General features: G+C 40.2%; 1 protein-coding gene across 2 annotated transcripts in view; it reads right to left on the bottom strand.

The window, feature by feature from the left end:
- Nucleotides 1-1,533: 1,533 nt before the first annotated feature.
- USH1C (USH1 protein network component harmonin) overlaps nt 1,534-18,945 on the bottom strand; it is a 123,987-nt gene continuing 106,575 nt past the window's right edge. The window contains exons 16-21 of one of the 2 annotated variants that reach the window (XM_081840966.1): nt 8,605-8,646; nt 7,747-7,800; nt 7,303-7,402; nt 5,997-6,106; nt 5,461-5,516; nt 1,534-2,216 (exon numbers count right to left, since the gene is read on the bottom strand). In XM_081840966.1, coding sequence (XP_081697092.1) covers nt 2,204-2,216; nt 5,461-5,516; nt 5,997-6,106; nt 7,303-7,402; nt 7,747-7,800; nt 8,605-8,646 — 375 coding nt within the window. In that variant the 3' untranslated portion in view covers nt 1,534-2,203. The other variant, XM_081840965.1, reaches the window with a different exon arrangement.

Raw genomic sequence — 18,945 nt, forward strand, 5'->3', positions numbered from 1 at the left:
GTAGTAGAACATACTATTTTTGCTTTTTTAAAAAAGTGAGGGAATCAAATAGAAAGTTTTTAAAAGGACCTTCAAAATGGTGGCAGGATGTCTTTTTTAAAAAACTAAACTTTTGTTTTCTTCTTGTCTTATTAAATGTTATGTCAATATAATTGCCAGATTGTCCATTGTACAGTATGTTTACATGGGAAAAAGCTCTTCTTTCCCATTTAAATTTCCTGTTAAGCCGTAAGTAAACAAGAACCTATTAAAGTTAGGGGAGGATGAAGAGGTCAGTGATCCCCAGAATGGGAAACAGTAGAGGAAAAGAGGAAAGAGTAGAAGTGGGGAAAAGAAGATTGAAGCCAAGCAAATGTTAACATCTTTCTTTTCAGGACATGTTTGCACACTTTGTGGGGAAGATGACTGTGAGCATTTTAGGAAGATGCCCTATGGCTTCTCATTGTATTTTGGGGATAAAAGCAGCACTTGGAAGCCAGAAGTCCCCTTTTGCTACTGGAAAACCTCTTCTACTCACAGGCTAATGGAAGACTGCTGCATAACCCCCCAAAGCTAGATAAATTCTTTCATACGATATTATTTCCCACTAGAATTTATACATTGCAGCCTGTATCTTCCTTACTCACCATAACTTCTCATACTGTAATGCTGCACTGTGGGAATAATTGAATTTCACAGCACATGAATGGTTTGATACATTAAATATTTACCAATGATGGGACTAAGATTGATCTGGAAACACTCTCTTTCACTTTCGGCTCCCCTTAAAACTGGATACTCTTAACAAAGGACAAATGGCAAGTAAGGGAGAGACGTTTTCTTCAGACAAAAATAGCCCTTTCATCTTGTATTTGCTGTCATAGGGAACTTGCTTTTGATGCTAAAAGGACCCCACAATCTAGGAGTTAAAAGTACAACAAGTATTTTAGTGAGTCAGACAATTGGTGCTTCTAAACTAGATCATCTCTAACACAGGCCTGTCCACATGTAGAGGCTCTGGCAGTCATCTTTCCTAGCCATGCCCCAACAGAACTTATTGTGAATTTTAATTATGTATTGATTTTATACTTGTAAACTGCTTAGAAGCCATCTTGCCATATACATGATAGATAGATAAGTAAGTAAAAAATGTTATCTGAGATCCTTCCTAGTAGGGATGCTTGGAACCAGGGATATCAACCTGAATAAAATATTGTGGGGACCCAGGTAAGCCCCACCCCACATAATCACATGATGCAGTGCATACACCCCATTTGAATGGAAATGCCCATCAACTTTGTGGGGGCCCGCCCCCCTCAAATATTTTTTTTGTGGGGGCCGAAGCTCCCAAGGCCCCTAGGAGTTGGATTCTAAGCTAGGGCTTCTACATTCAGGGCATATGCTACATTACCAAGTTATGGATCCCTATCTCCCAACACACCTGGAGTGGGAGTAAATGCTTGTACAGTAGCTCCTCAAAGTGTGTTTTTATTATTTTGAAACAAACCAAGAATTTGGCATATTTACCAACAACCACAAGTTATCAGAATCCTGTTAAAAGACACAGTAACTCAGTGTCTGGGAATTACCATTTTATTTTCAAAATACACTATTGCATTAAAAGGCAGTTTAGAAATTATGCTGTATATTTGGATATCTTGGCACACTGGAACAACAGCAGATGTGAAACATAAAAACAAAAATCATTTTTGAATATAGAGTAATTAAGAAAATGTAAATGCTGTATCTGTAAAGATTCAAAACAGCAATTCAGAAACGCATTAAGCATTGAGTTATTTATATCATCAGTATCCTCGCTGAATTCCCCCCTATCTTCTGTGCTTTAAGTATTAGTATGTTAGAAAATTACCCATGTGTAGGATTGTGTTATTTCTTCCTTTGAGAAAGGATCAAACTCTCCTAAACAATGTCACCTGTAGTGTAGTTAGGACAGTTTCAGAATTGGCCCCTGGCTCTTTTTATCATCTCCAATGAATTATTCAGCTGTTGGCAGTTATAAGCAACCACAAACCATGGCTTATGAGAGGAAATAAAATGACATGCTGCTCTGAGAGTTCAAACACAAGGCCGTGAATGATTTGCAGAATCTCATGTTCATCTTATTCACACTTCTTGACTGATAGAAGTCTGATTTGATAAAAGTAACTTGATACCTATACATTGGTAGGTTTCTTCAGAATGCTTATGTTTTGTTTCTCCCATCTTAAAAAAATGTCCTGTAATAGGGGAGGAAAAAATGGTTAATGTCCATCTCTATCAAGGTGGGATACAACTTGAGTAAGCAAAACCGAATGATACGATAAAATTAGCGTTTACAGTGCTTAACCCTTCAGAGCATGATCACAAAAGACTCATGCACATCAACATGACAAATGAAGAAGCCTAAAACACTTACTGGTGGTGAGCATAGCCTCTATTTTTCCAGGAGGCTTAGGAAAGGTTAGGAAATGGGTGTGTGTGTGGGTGTGTGTGATGGTGGACAGGAATGTGGAACGAGTCACACTATTTCTTTTTGTGCTTCCCTGGGAAGAGATGCATGTACTGTTTCTGCATCTGCAGTTCATACATCAGGTTGTAGTGGAGTTGTTAGTGGAGTGTTGTAGTGTGAGGTCCCCACAGAACATTGCCCCTGAAGCTCAAAAAGAGGAAGCATGACTCACTTGCAATTTCTCTCCATGACTTGTAAAGGGTAAAAATCTCCTTCATTTATAAGCAACTTTAGGATTGGAATTGAGAAACTTTACCTAGACCAGGTATGGGGAAACTGGGTCCTCCAGATATTGCTGGACTCTCATCAGCCCCAAACACCATGGCCAATAGTGGGAGATTATGGGAGTTGTAGTTCAACAATATCTGGAGAGCCACAGCTTTCCTATATGCCTTTTTAGAAACCATGAGTGCAAGCCTATGTGCACATTCACACGGATACAAGCTCCATTGGATTTTAATGACATCAGAATATTTTAAGTCACTCTGTAATAAAAAAAGAAAAATGTCAACACCAAGAATGAACAAAAACATGTGTTCCTTTGGCAAGCCTGATTATAAGTTTAAATATTCAATTTGATGTTAATAGGATTTAAAGAACAAGCAGCTGTAAATTCCCTGTAAATTCTGAAAACAGAAGTGATATTAAGATTTTGCTAATTGTACAAGCAAGTTGATGTTTTGTCTGACAGAGTTGGTTGGATCCAGTCTTGTAAAGTTCTGACTGCATTTTTTTGAGGTAGCTATTAGTTACTTAGCTAATACAGAGTGAAAAAGAACTGAAGAAAAATGATTTTTTTTCTAGTCTCTACCAATTTTTACTCAAACACATCACATTGGAAGCAGTTAGAGAAAAGGGCATTATATAATACAAAATAATACTACATGATACATGAATATTCTTGCTACAGGGTCCACAGTTTTAGCACTAATTGAAGAAAATGAGAAATACCAATTCCAAAGAAAATTCTGCAAAGCTTTTAAGCAGCATGCAAAGTATAGGCAGGCGCATGCATTGCAATGCACACATTTGCACAAAAACATAATATGTGCACCCAGCTTTGCTATTCACCATGAGGGAACACTGCAGTGGTTACAGCTGCAGAAGAAACCCTTGTCTGTACACTGCAGCACTGCCTTCAAAAACCTTTCTGTTTATGTTGGGGATGACAGATGACGAAGGAATAGGGCTAAATATATAGGATATGAAAACACACAATAAGTATGGAAGTTACTCCTCTGCTTGCTTGCACTCCTCTATGTCTCTGTTAATAACTACTAACATTAGGTATTTTGAAACTACCCAAGCTTTGTACGCTGTATTTTTTGGTTTGTGAATACTATGGACAGGGCTTGGTCAGTGGTGGTACCACAGTTGTGGAATGCCCTTTCTACTGAAATCCAACAAATCATTCCCTTCTAAGTTTGGGCAGGTGGTTAACACTTTTTTATTATTTAGAAAGACTTTTTATTGCTTAACTTCTGGCTGTTTGAATAGTCTTTGCTGCTGCTGTTATTCTTCTACTTCAGCTGTTTTATTGATTCCCCCATTTGTGCAGATGGTTTCTCATTAAGCTAGAGATATGCATTGGAGGCAGAAACAAATTTCCATATGCATTGGAATTAGGCTGATAATTTCAGGCTGCCATCAGAGCAGTTAAGTATTATAAAATATCCAGGTTTCATTAAGAATGTTTAATAATACATGGTAGATGATTTGTTGAATGACAAAAAAATTAGGATGATTTCATGGGTTTTAGGCCACTTAAAGCCTTAACTCCTTGCCATTCCCTTAGTAGCCCTGATAAGCAATCAAGCTCTCTGCGTACAGCAACTCACTGCTAGGTCCTGCTAAATATTTGGTCACAATTGTGTTCTATAAGGTCCCAAGGATCCTCAGAACCCCAGCTTGTGTTTTCCTGTCAGAAACTGCCTAATGGGATCTTCACCACTTAGGCTTAGGTCTCCTTCTCATTACTCGACCTATAAAATAGCTTATTTTCTGAAGTGAAGCGCTTGCTACCTAAGATACTTGGTGTAATAATGACCCCCATCCCCAACCCTTGCACATCTCTTCTGCCACCCCTGGTGAAAATCAATCAACCCAGGACTTGGCTACATTGGCAAAGAAAATATGCTTTATATGTGTTGTTTATGCATTCTAACACTGTGACACCAGATGGCGCTGTGGAGCTCCATTTTTGCTAACCCAATTTCTCATATAAAGTTTGCAACGCATTTAACTGAAACACTTCTTGATGTGTCTAGAATCCAGCCCAATTTTCCCTTCCTCTCCCCCTCCCCTCCCGCTTTCTCCACTGCTGCTGCATCCTGCCTTTTATGCAGATGCTGGGAGCGGGAGGTGTGTCTTTCAGTGTTGCTGCTGTCCTGTTGCATCACTTCCAGCATAATTGTTCCTTCATCTGGTCAGGCCAGGAAAGAGAAGGTAAGCAGCAATGAAGGCAGCAACAGCTTCCACATCCTCCTGACAATTCTTTACCCTCGGTCTATTTTAAAAACCTTTCCCTAGGTTCTAAATTGCTTAGCATTTAATCTGTTTTTGTTGACATCCCCTTCATTTCGTTGACATTCTTCTTAAAATGTGAAGGAGAAGAGAAGAGCTTGGATTTGATATCCCACTTTATCACTACCCGAAGGAGTCTCAAAGCAGCTAACATATTCTCCTTTCCCTTCCTCCCCCACAACAAACACTCTGTGAGGTGAGTGGGGCTGAGAGACTTCAAAGAAGCGTGACTGGCTCAAGGTCACCCAGCAGCTGCAAGTGGAGGAGCGGAGACGCGAACCCGGTTCCCCAGATTACGAGTCTATCGCTCTTAACCACTACACCACACTGGATCTCATGTGGTCACTAACGTTTGAGCCTACATCTAAGGACTCTAGCTGAAGTCAAATAAGAGAGACACCTAGTTTATTTCTGTGAACTAATAGATGACTATAGAAGTGAAACCTTACATTTCATCATCATATTCCTTGGGAGGAGACACAGCAATGACCAAATCAATCCAATCCTGCAAAAGAAAAGTTTCATAAATATTAAATCTAAATCACCAGTAGCTAATCAGGATAAAGTAATGAAGTTGTGTATTTGTGTTATACAATACATAGTAATACATAGTAATACATAGTAATTGTTTAATTTTATAATATATTTTCCAGTGTGGGATTCCTAGACCCTCTTCACTTCTACTTCATGACAGGGCACATATGTTGTTTTTAACTTTATGTTTACCAATACTTTTGAAAATTATCTACTGCTTTCAGTGGCGTAGCGTGGGTTGTCAGCACCCGGGGCAAGGCAAGTAATTTGCGCCCCCTAACCTGTGGATTTTAGTAGGGGCAGAGAGCTGTGAGTGCGAGTGCACCCCCCCCCTGATGTTGCGCCAGGTGCGGACGGCCCCCCCTGCACCCCCACGCTACGCCACTGACTGCTTTTCATAAGGAGAGCAGGAAAATGTAAAATGTAGATTAGGAAATGCAGACTAACTTACCCCACCCATGTTCCAGGCTTTTGCAAGAGTCGCCTGAGCTTCATCCAGTTTAACATCCAACAATATCTTGCCATTCACAGCCATGATTTCATCCCCTTTCACAATGCCTCCTGAAAAAGAAAATACAAAGCAAAGGAACAAGAACATTTCTGGGTTAATTACAGAAGCGTTTACTACTCAGCAATGTGGAAGATCAAACTAGGCTATTTAATGAAGGCAGCAATTCTGGGTAGGGGGAACTATGCCACACCATACCAAATAATGTTACAGGATTGGGGGGCTGATGCCTGTGGATCCCAACCAAGTCTGTGATTAAGTATCTATAAGATTCTAGTGTACACTAGAAGGAGCTGCTAAACTGTTTAAACCAGTTTGCTAAGTTAATGGCCCTAGATTGGCCTGTAAGCATCCTATCTGCATGGCTAAAGAGTTGGCCATGTTGCCATGTAAGCAAGTAGCTGGTGATACCTTTCCAGGAGTAGTAAGGATCCCCTCCCATTACCTAGCTGGATGCCATGTCATCTTGGGGGTAGGAGAACAATAGGCTAGGGAGCTTTTAAGCTGAAAACTTTAAAAGAGCCACAGAGGCTTGATTTGCTCTGTGTGCTGAATCCAAAGCAGCGGTGCCGAGTTGCGCCCAACATTGGGGTGTGTGTGTGAGCATTGCATGTGCACGATGTCACACGAACAATGCCCCCTTATCCAGCCAGGCCAATACAGCCCACCATCCTCTACCCACCCACTGCCAGCTGTCTTACTTTGTGTAAGGGATATGTGGGGCAAAGATGCTTCATCCTGCACGTTCCCAGCAGAGACCACCAATGCTCCTTTGGCCAAATCCGCACAGGGCTGACTTGGGGAGGGTGGCATGAGCAGTGTGCTCCCCACCCAAAATGCACCCAGGGCAATCGCCCCAGTTTCAGCCCCCATGCTACACTCCTGATGAGAAGGGATATAATTTTTCCAATTCCCCCCTCCTTGTTAAAACCCTACAAATCATTTTCAGGAAGTTGTCAAACCCTCTGGAACAGCATGGGTGGTGGCAGAAGGAGAGGGAAATTTGTAAAAATAGCTTCCCTCCCCACTGTAAAAAGAGAAAGCCTCAGTTCCTTCAGCAGAAGAATGCTACTGAATACAAACCACAATTATTAACAAAGTAAATAATAGATATCTGCCTCAAGAATTCCAGTGCTTAAAAATGAGCTTTGTAAGGTTTGAAAGATTGCAAAAAATGTCAATGTAACTGTTTAATCAAATGAGTGACATGATTTCATCTTTTCTATTGTTCTTGATCAAAGCTACCTACCATGCTTGTCTGCAGCACCACCTTCATAAATAGCAGAAACCACTATTTTTCCAATTGGTGAATTGATGCCTCCTTCTACTGCAAGATCTAATGATCCTTCCTGTTAAGAAAAACATAATTCGGAAAAGATGAAAGAAAATCACCTTTGTGAAAAGGAACATATTGTCCAGCCTTTAAGAGTTTTCAGAAGTAAAGCCAGTATCTACTTAAATAAATAAACAAATCAATAACACTGATGGAAGTGGTTTTGGGGCATGGGCCAAATTCTTCAATAACATCTGGTGTTGGGAGAAGAGATTTTAGGTCATTCAGTGTGAGAGAATGACTGTTGAACTTCATCACCAGCAAGTTTCATTTTAAAATGAGCACTGGTGCCACATTGCATATCCCAACAACTGTCTCCTAAAGCTTAACCAGTTATCCTTCTTCCATCACAAACATTACCTTCTTTATGCGCAGAAGTCGCACATCTTTCCCCATAATCTGATCAGGTGAAAACTAGCAGAAAATCAAGAAACATGAGTTAGTCATCAAAATTTAAAGGTGCCTGCTTCTTGAGAGAAAAGCAATGACAAACCTAGACAGTATCTTAAAAAGCAGAGACATCACCTTGCTGACAAGGGTCTGTATAGTTAAAGCTATGGTTTTCCCAGTAGTGATGTATGGAAGTGAGAGCTGGACCATAAAGAAGGCTGATCGCCAAAGAATCGATGCTTTTGAATTCTGGTGCTGGAGGAGACTCTTGAGAGTCCCCTGGACTGCAAGAAGATCAAACCTATCCATTCTTAAGGAAATCAGCCCTGAGTGCTCACTGGAAGGACAGATCCTGAAGCTGAGGCTCCAATACTTTGGCCACCTTGTGAGAAGAGAAGACCCCCTGGAAAAGACCCTGATGTTGGGAAAGATTGAGGGCACAAGGAGAAGGGGACGACAGAGGACGAGATGGTTGGACAGTGTTCTCGAAGCTACCAGCATGAGTTTGACCAAACTGCGGGAGCCAGTGGAAGACAGAAGTGCCTGGCGTGCTCTGGTCCATGGGGTCACGAAGTGTCGGACACGACTAAATGACTAAACAACAACAACAACTTTTTCAAATGCGAAAGACAAATTACATAATGCGAAGCATGCATCTTAAAACAGAATGTAGGCACTTCTAGATATAATCTGTGCAGAACATGCCCTTTGCAGGTCTCTGTATTAGTTTCTGCCTTAGTTCAGAAAGCTAAAAATTCCACCTGTGTTAAAAGGCAGCGCAAAGCATAAGAGATAACAAATGGCCTATACTTGTAAACGTCTCCTTACCATTGTGTAGGGATCAAAGTTTTCCACATACTTCTGGAAGCCCTGCAAATAAAACTGGTAATCAAATACATGCATAGCAAACAGTAAATGGGGAGGGGGTGCTCCTAGATGAGCAAAGCCAGAAAAGAAATGAGATGATGACATATTAGACAGTTTGTTCACATTCCTCCTGACAGTCAGAAGACATACAGAGAGATTCCAACTGTTTAGGATGTAATAGTCAAATAAAATTGTTCTAGAGAAGTTTCCTTAGACTTAGCTATTGATAAGTTACTTTTGTCTATGGATAGTGAAGGCTACATGCAGATGATGTATTTTGCTGAACTCCACTAGCATAATTAAGGGAGAGTTGCAGGCTCTCGGTAGAGGTTCAGCAATATAAGGAAGGAGTAAAGCTGAGATGGAACTGGCAAGTTGGCTACTACAAAGCAGAAAAACAAAATAAAGAAGAAAACATTTCTTAAAAGTTTTTATTTAATTGAACATGCATTCACATTCATCTCTTCAGTGCATGCATAACTTTTTAACTGCCTGTCTAAAGCAAATCCAGCTCATTTTACTGCACATCAAGACTGCTCCCCTTAAACAGCAGGGGTGGTGGTGAGACTGTATGGCTTTGGTTGTCTTCTGGTCTAACCCTGACTAGAATCCATGTGCCCGTTTCACACACATCTAACACTGATCCTCAATGGACATGCTTACATGTATTAAAATCAAGCACATATACCAGTGATTAACTTATCCTAGTGGAATGATAAGCATGATAAATAGGATGGTAAACACATTGGGATAGTCCTGTTTTATTAATTTCAGTGTAGTTTTAGGCATATCGAACTTTCTCATTGTTGACCCCGCTCCCTTTATTAACTCATTTGGGCCAGTTTTTAGATTTCTGGTTTCAGGTTTCACAGATTCTAGATTTGTTGTTTGGGGAATAGCTGTGTTCACAAAGCACTTTACTTGCAATTAGTACAACTCTGACATAATATGGTTTATAATAATGAATTCTGTAAAGAAGATAAAAATGAAAGTGATCTGGGCAGTCTTTATATATTAGAAAGAAATATTCTGAACAAATGTCTTAGAACTGGGAGTTGTAATTTGAGTGGAACCACTGATTCATGGTGTGATTTAAAGCAAATCACTTCATCTTTCTTAACCTCAATGTCAGTTTCATAACAAACAGATGTTGTCCCTGAAGAATACTTTCCTGGGAAAATATGTTTTAAGAAAGAGTAAATACAATACCTTTAAACAAACACAGGCTGGATCCAATAAACAAATCATTACCACTCTAGAATAAACACTGTGAAATGCATTTAGTGTTTCTGGGAAAAGTGTCACCAAACTGTTTTCATTGTGTACTACTAACAGGTGCACAACCACTGGGCATTGCTACATTAAAAATTAAATTGCAGATCTAGTACTGTACTTCTGCTTCATGGTGAAAGGAGAGAATATTAGCAGACTGGTTCCAAGTAGGAAGGTAACAACTTTATTCTCATATTTTAAAACCACATCATTTGGCCCTGTGAGTTTGTTTGTTTTAATAAACCAAAACAAATAATCAGCATGGGTGGGGTGGGGAAAAGCAACGTCAGGACTGTGGAGTGGAGGAAGAGGTGCTTTAATCAGGGCAAATAAAGCTCCCATTGATGTCTTAAAATATCAGGATTTTTAGTGCTTGTAATTAGAACCAAACTACACAAGGTGTTTTTCATGTACTTTGGCCTTTAGTGCAAACTTTTTTCTTTCACTAATTACCACTGTAGGGATCCCCAGTCCAGACTGGTACTTTGGTGTGGGGTTTGGGGGCCGTTAAGCTTTATCCTGCAGCTCTAATCCCAACCTAGACTGGGCCTCTCTTCACCCGCAATCTGCATCAGGGCATGCAGCTCCCATTTGTTTAAATTGGAGCTTTTTCTCCCAACGCAAATTGCAGGTGCAGGGGCTCTGATCAGAACTACAGAAGGGGACAAAGGGTTGGATGCCACATCATGGTCTTAACGCATAGTCCTCCCCAGAGTGGTGATTTGTGATAGAAGCAGCTTTCACTTGGGAACAAACTACATGATAAACATTACGTAAGACCCCTAGTTCAACAGTGGAATTTGTTCGACAGTGGAATTTGCTGCCAAGGAGTGTGGTGGAGTCTCCTTCTTTGGAGGTCTTTAAGCAGAGGCTTGACAACCATATGTCAGGAGTGCTCTGATGGTGTTTCCTGCTTGGCAGGGGGTTGGACTCGATGGCCCTTGTGGTCTCTTCCAACTCTATGATTCTATGATTCTATGATTCTAGTTTCTCAATATGCTAGCAGGAGTTGCATGCATTCATCAAGAGAGTATAAAGCTTGACTAAGATAATAATCTTAATCCATTATTATTTTAGAAAGCTATACTGTGTCCTTATTCCAAATGACAACAGGGAGGGGGGAATAAAGAGAGGGAGAATGCTAGTATCAAAGCACAACTGAAACACCAAAATGCCACACAAACAAAGAAAATGTTATTTTACTTGTTTTTTATTATTTTTAAATGATGAATTGTAAACCACCATCCTTTTAAACATCTCTTGAGGCTGAAAAAAAGATAGAAACAAATTGCCAAGTGTGCAATTAGTTATCCTACAAATACATCAGCAAGAGCAAGGTTACTTTTGTACACGTACAAACTTCTTCTGCATTGAAGGCACAGTTGAACTATATGTTGCATCATGGATCAGTTGCACTTCAAATAGACACTGCCTAGCTGGACTATCTGGACTCCCTCTCACAGAAGGAGAGGGAATAAGATGAGGAAATGAGAGGCAATGAAGGGATAGTTAAATAGTTAGGATAACTTAAGGAGACGACTCAGCTGTGTTAGGTTAAAATACTAGAACTTATTTTAGTATCATGTAAAAAAATACAACTACTTCTGGGTATTGCTTTTTATAGATAAATATGTTTACTGTTTTAACTGTGTTTTGTCCTGGCTGGATTATAAAGATCAGTATCTCTCATCCCACATATCCTGTGTGGATATACTCAGTTAAGTGTACAGGAGAAGAGTCCTACGGTCTCTTAACTCACTAGGGACTGACAGCAGGTAGGTATTGTGAAGACTATTGATGGAAGGCTAGATTCAGGGCAGTAGCTGAGTGGCTGATCTACTTGACTTCCAGGAGCCAGGGTCTTGTAGGAAACCCCAGGAATGCCATCCATGTTAAGAGCTTAAGATCTGTCACACGTCACAATATATCTGACATGTTCAGTTTGCATTCTGAGTTAGAACTCAGAATGAAAGGTGGACATCAGTCGTGAGCAGATCACTTGACATGCAATACCCAACACACTTGCAGCATGCAAATTATATAGGATTAATCTTACCAGGGCTTCTGATTTGATTGCTGGTCTGACCATGATATTGTGGTCAGGATGCAGCATGACAGGTTTGGAGACTATAGGTACAGCTGGGCGACGCAGGGCAGGAGGGCTTGGAGAAAATTGCTATGGAGGTGCAATTTAAGAATATTACAGAAAACACCTGTGTGTTTCACACATTCTGAATGTAATTCAGACACTTCATCAACTTCTATCAAGTCCCATGAAACTCATACGAAGGTAACCCACACCACCCACAATACCAACCAATGCACTATAGGGGTGGGGTGGCGATGGGTGGAGAACTTTATAGTTTGAACAACAATTTAAGCACCAAGCAATACTAGACTCAGGGCCATTTGGATATTTCATTTAGAATGCTTGCTTTTCCACTGATAGCTAGGACCATAAAACTAGGCATTTCATAAATAAAACAATTCGTTTCTTCTGAGATCTGAAAGTCTTATGGTATTATGTTGGAAGGCTATCACATTTTCTTTATTTACTAAATATATATATATATGACATACCAATGGGCTGCCTGATGCAGATGACATTTTGCTGAGGTGACTTGTATTTCGTGCAACCTAAATGACAACAGGTTTCATATGGGGTATGATGACTTATGGTTTTGACATACCACACAACCAATAATCATTTGAAAAACAAATTGGTTTATGACAGAAAGAAGAATAACATGCAGGTGACAAAATATGTACTTCTTTTGAAGCAAGCGTGACAACCTTACGATATTTTGACCCTTCAAAGACCTGTCTTACTTTAAAACAGGATAAAAAATATATAATGAGAATTGTTAGATAACTTTCATTTTAAATATTCTTGGCCCTTTATGGGTTTCCTCAACCCATTTGTATTAATTAAAACAGCAATACTGTACAGTTACCTGAGATTAAACCCTGCTGAACTCAGTGTGGTTCAACTACATATATGTGTATAGGATTGTGCCATATATTAAAGTGGTCAATGACTAATACATTCCTTCCTTCATTGAAACAAGCATGCAAATATTTGTGAACACAGACTAATCCCTACAATACGATTTAAAGCACTCTTATCTTATTTATAAACACTGAAATCAACTTATGAAAGAGAAACAAGCTAAACTATTTAAAACATGAACACTAGCATTTCCACCTGGATGGAGAAGTGGTATTAAAATCTTCATGTACGAAAACCAGAAACCAGAGAAAGCCTTTTGAAACAACAAAGCATCACAAGCAGACAGAAAGAACATGCAATTTGGGAGGACCAAGGATGGTCTTTAGTAGAAATCTGCAAAGAAGGTGCACCATTAGAGATCTCCATTGTGGTTAACAGATAGTGGAGTGCATAGTGAGCTATCAGTAGCTCAACAACAAATTTAGTAAAAATGTAAAGGTAAAGGGACCCCTGACTGTTAAGTCCAGTCGTGGACAACTCTGGGGTTGCGGCGCTCATCTCGCTTTATTGGCTGAGGGAGCCGACGTACAGCTTCCGGGTCATGTGGCCAGCATGGCTAAGCCACTTCTGGCGAACCAGAGCAGCGCACAGAAACGCCATTGACCTTCTTGCTGGAGCGGTACCTATTTATCTACTTGCACTTTGACGGGTGGCACTGTGGTCTAAACCACTGAGCCTAGGGCTTGCCAATCAGAAGGTTGGTGGTTTGAATCTCCACGACGGGGGGGGGGGGGGAGCTCCCGTTGCTTGGTCCCAGCTCCTGCCAACCTAGCAAATTTAGTACTTGATCATTAATGTGCTACTCAGAAGCACATTCATGTTTGATTCTCAGCTGTTATGCACATTTGCTCAAGCAGCTCCCCTTTTTCTTACACAAATATGTAGCAGAAAAACACACACTCAGGTGACTAATATAAGCTGTACAAATGTCTCCATGAAGCACAATAGGATTTCCATAAATGTGCAAAAGACCACACTGGGGCGGGGGTGGGGGTGGGAGAGGACAAGCATGATAAGACCATGTTCTAAAATGGGCTTATCTTTTCTTTTGTGGGGGAGTGGGGATGCTGCAGTACAATATCATGCAGAGCAAAACTCACAGTGGAATATGTATATTTTCTGTTGACAAACTCAAACAGAAGCAGGAGGTGGTTGGGTTTGCCACAGATGCAAAACATATTCCATACTATGTCATACCTTTGGATTGGATAAATAGGTCTGCTCACTGGTCTGAGAACTAATTGGACTAAAGCTCCTTCCCTTGTAGCTTTTCATTTCCCAGTCATTCACTGAGTCTGCTGGCCCATTAGGCTGATAGCTGTGGCTGCCCATCCTTTCTTCCAAGTGAGTGGGCACAGGATGGAGAGTCGGAGCAGGAGGGGATGGGGGAGAAGATGGGGGAGACAGGGGAGGAGGGGCAGCATGCACCCAGGAAGGAGAAGGCGATGTAATCCATGATGCTGCAGTAGAGGGCATTGGAGGCGGCCCCCTAGGAGCTGGGACACTTGGTGGAGGAGGCGGGTAAGTCCCTGGGAATACAGGAATTGCATGGGGCAATGGAGGCGGAGGTGCTGGGCGTTTTGGAGGCTTGCCAACATCATCTAAGCTGATATCATCAAGGTCAGTGGTGTGGAGCTGCAAACCACCAGCAAACCTCCGCACAGATGTAGCAGAAGGAGAAACAGCGGGACGTACACCTGTTGTCTAATATAACAACAAATAAATCTGTTTTAATGTAGCACTTGCTTAAAACTACCTGCATACATCCTCACTAAGAGCAAGCAACGGAGCACAAGGCCGCCTGCTGCTATAATAACATTTCATTTCCATGCAATGCCAATTGTACGATTGGCCCACATACCAATATGTCGCAATTCAGGTCAAAGGAAACCAGTATTTGCGACAACAAATCTGTTATGTACTGAAGTTCTCACCCTGGGCCAGCAGGGGGATACTGTAGATAGTTATGCAAATAAGGGATTGAAAGTGACGTTCAGTAATTGGATAGTTTTAGAAAATTGTTACAGTTACATTGTACTGGAGTTCTATATAAGCAGGCTGACTGAACCCTTCAGTTCAGTTCTGTCCTGGCCTGTGAATAAACAAGAGCTGTTTGAAGAATCGCTGTGTCGTCTGATATGTTCACCCACAACTTAACAAATTCCTACAGCTGAAAGAGACATTTCAAGAAGGTAAGAGCAATCCGTGGAAGCAAAATTAAAAGAAAAAACCTAGCTTCCCAACAGATATTTCTATTGCAAGCAGTATAATTTAAGACTCCACACTCACACAATTGCATACATGTTTATAAATTAGAAGGGATAGGAGACATTGCAGAAACTTATACTGTTCATTTATTTGTGATAAAATTGTGGGAAAGTATCTCCAGCAGTGCTTTTTTTCTTTTTTAAAAAAACATGTTTAGGGGTACTGTACTCTCATTTTCCTACTCATATTGAAATACTGCCCCTCAATGAGGCCAAACTTAGATTCACAAAATGTTTAGGGGTATGTGTACCCCTGCGTCCCCCCAGAAAAAAGCACTGGTCTCTAGGTTCTCTAAGGTTTTTGAGGGGTTTTTTTTAGTGTATGTAATAAGGTGTCATATAGCAAGTATTAGATTTTAAAGCAGGTTTAGGCAAACTCAGCCCTCCCAATGTTTTTTGGCCTACAACTCCCATGGCCTACAACAGGACCCGTGGTCAGAGATGATGGGAATTGTAGTCCCAAAACATCTGGAGGGCCGAGTTTGCCTATCCCTGTTTTAAAGGACTAAGTATCAGTAGAAGTTACTGCTGGGAAGCTAGGCTTTTGTTCTAATTCTGCTTCTCTTGAGTGCATTTACCTTCTTAAAATGTCTTTCCTTAGAGAAAGGGCATCTATTTCTCTGAATGAATTTGAAACTCTCCCCACCATGTAAACTGAACGAGTGAGACTATTAGAGACAATACTGCTAACTGCATCTGTAAAATAGTTTGTGGATCAAAAAAAGAAAACAAAGACAGGCATTTTAGATATCTCAATGGGTGGGGATCAGAGCATGATTTTACCTCAGGAGAATCATTCTCCACAGAGGAGATTTGTTCTAAACGTGTTTGACAAAGCCTTTCCACCCAGTGCTGAGTTTTTTCTGATTCCGTTAAATCTTCTCGTTCAGTCTCAGATACCTGAGTCATATCACAGTTGCAGAAGAAAGTGTAAAGCTATTGTTACAGATATAGAATTCATATTCAATTGTGCAAAGTGAATTTCACTGTTACAAATGTTGTGCACAGATAAAAACATTATTGTAATTCATCTCCTTTTCCAATCTCTATAGTCTCTGTGCAAAAGGCATCATGTATTAAAAGTTACAAGCATGCAGTCCTAGAAAGCATAAGCACATGACCAATTGTGTCTGTTCACTACATCTGGAGGGCAGAGTTTGCCATTGCCTGGCATAGTGCCATTAGCCAATCAAAGAGGACCAAAGCTAAGCTTTTAAATTGTGATAACCACTTTTTGCTGTCTAGCTTCTTGAACTACACTGTTAATGTGATTTTTAAAGTTTTCATATATCTGAAGTTATTTGCATATGTAAATACTCAACTACCACCCATATTTCTTCCCCCCAGGAATAAATGGTAAAACTAAAGGCATCAGAACATGTTAAAAGAACATACCTCTTGTACAAGCCGGTTGATTTTCAGCTGCTTTTCTCTTTCTAGCTTCTCTTCCTTTTCCTTGAGAAGCTTTAGCTCAAACTCCAGTTGCATTTTGCTCTTTTTCTGCTCACTGAGACTATCGCTTTTGGATTTCTTTCTTTCTTTGCCTTTCTAGGTGGTTTTCATTATATTTACATACATTTAGAAAATATATATATTGCAGGGGCTGAAAATGTACTACTTCAATAATCTGAGATTATATATACAAAAGCAGATGTCCTAGAAAAAGAGGCTCTGTGAATATAGACATGCAACTATTCACAGTGATTGCTGAGGCTGGGCATGAAGAAACAGCAGCCACATAATGAATTTAATTTTAACTAAACCTTGTTGGAAGGGCGAGATATTGAAAAGCCGGAGGCAAAATGTCAACGCTTTCACAATGTGTGCAGATGCCTTTGATACAGATTAACTGAAGAATACATCACTTTTAAAATATTACATAAACTGTGGTCTTTCAACAAATGAAGCAAGTACATGCTTAGATTATGGCTTTTACATAATAGCAGTAATTATTCTACTGTGCAAGAAAATATTTCAGTACTTCACACTCAAAATATTGTACAACATATTGCCAAAACAACACAGCAAACAACTGCAAAGGGGGGAAATGCAGAAAACTGTGGAGAACCAAACTGTTTCTTTGGAATTGTACAAGCAAAAACTGCCTTTCAGCTATTGGATTAATGTTAATAATCCAGGGCTTTGTGTTTCCTAAAGAAAAGCCACAAAAATCAGGTATTGTATCTTTAGCAATTGTAAACAAATGATTCAGCTTCAATCACCTGAAGCTGGTTGACAGTGGATCTGAATCTTACTTCAACATTGGGATAGTGTCTCTGCTGTAGCTGAGGGCAGCCTGCTAGTTTAGGAGGTGCAAGGCAGGTCACACACTTATTTGGAAGTCAGGTCTATTGAACTCAATAGGACTTACTTCTGAGTAGGCATGAATAGGACTGCAGTACTAACAACACAGACATCTAAAAATAATTTGCACTGGTGCTCTGGTTATTTTAAATATGAATTTTACTTCTGATATGAACTTAAAGTAAAACTGTGAAATCTAGCCAGTTCATTCAAGCAGGCTTTTGAAACAAACATTGCAGATCACACTGGAATGGGACTGTGTTTGGCTGCTACTGCTGAGTAGCAACCAAGGGGAAATGAAGCCCATACCCATATTGGTGGGGCAGTGTCAGATGGCAGCAGAGACAAGGAGAAGTTATGACAACAACAGACATGGACCAATGGCATCAGTAGGGCTGGCAGAGGGCACTACTGGGCAGTCAGCACAAGGCTAACTCAGTCACCCAGTTTCCTTCATCAGCTGCAATGCCCATGAGAAGGGGCATGAGGTACCCGTCAACCTCATCCCTTTTCAACAGTGGTAGGTAGGTAGTACCTGACTGCACTAACTGACTAACATTGATCATTTATAGTTAAGGATGATGTTCTTAAGATAAACACAATTTGTGATTTAGAAATGGGCTGACAAAGAATTTACCTGCCGTCAGAAACGTATTTTGCAAAGTGGAGTTGCTTAAGTTAAAAACATCCATATATCCACAACTGTCTTGATGACTGCTCCATCAAGGCTTTAAATCACTTCCTCCAGAGTCCAACATACATCAGTCCAATTCTGGAATATGCTGCTGAGCTTTCCAAGCATATGCATATAGATTGCAATTCTGTGCATAGTTACTGATGCATGTCCCATGGGAGAAAATAAAACTTACAGACTCGTAATATAGGGTAGGGTGAGATTACATCTTTTACCATGTGTTCTTAAAGCTATTACTCCAGCATACTCCATGTTTAAATAGCAGGTATTGGGAGTGGCACAAATCCTGAACTCATGCAAGGCATCTTTCTTTGCATCTAAGTCACTGTGACGTAAGCAAACTTTCCCTTAATTTCTTGCTCATCAATAAATTTACATGAGTGTACAATTTATTGGGGAAAATACAGAATGGATTAGAATGCACTTTCCACAGCAAACCTTCTCAACATTCACACTCAACATTCTTTGTACCTTGCGAATTGTGGGAAATTTTCCTTCGTACCGATAAAACCACCCAAAAGCTATAAATAGGTAAAGGAGAAATATATAACAGAGAGCAATATATTACAGATATACAGTACGAAAAGGTAGAGGTAGGCAGCTGTTTAAAAGGGGGGGGGAGAGGCACTCCAATGGGATCACACATTGTAGAGAATGCAGGATCTTAGCCACACTTTTATTTTAACTTTGAACTAGCTATTGATAACAAATAATAGTGCTCCATTATTTTCTACCGTTCTACTTACTTATACAAT

Source organism: Podarcis erhardii, assembly GCF_964252035.2.
Source record: "Podarcis erhardii genome assembly, chromosome: 1".
In the NCBI taxonomy this organism is placed as follows: Eukaryota; Metazoa; Chordata; class Lepidosauria; order Squamata; family Lacertidae; genus Podarcis; species Podarcis erhardii.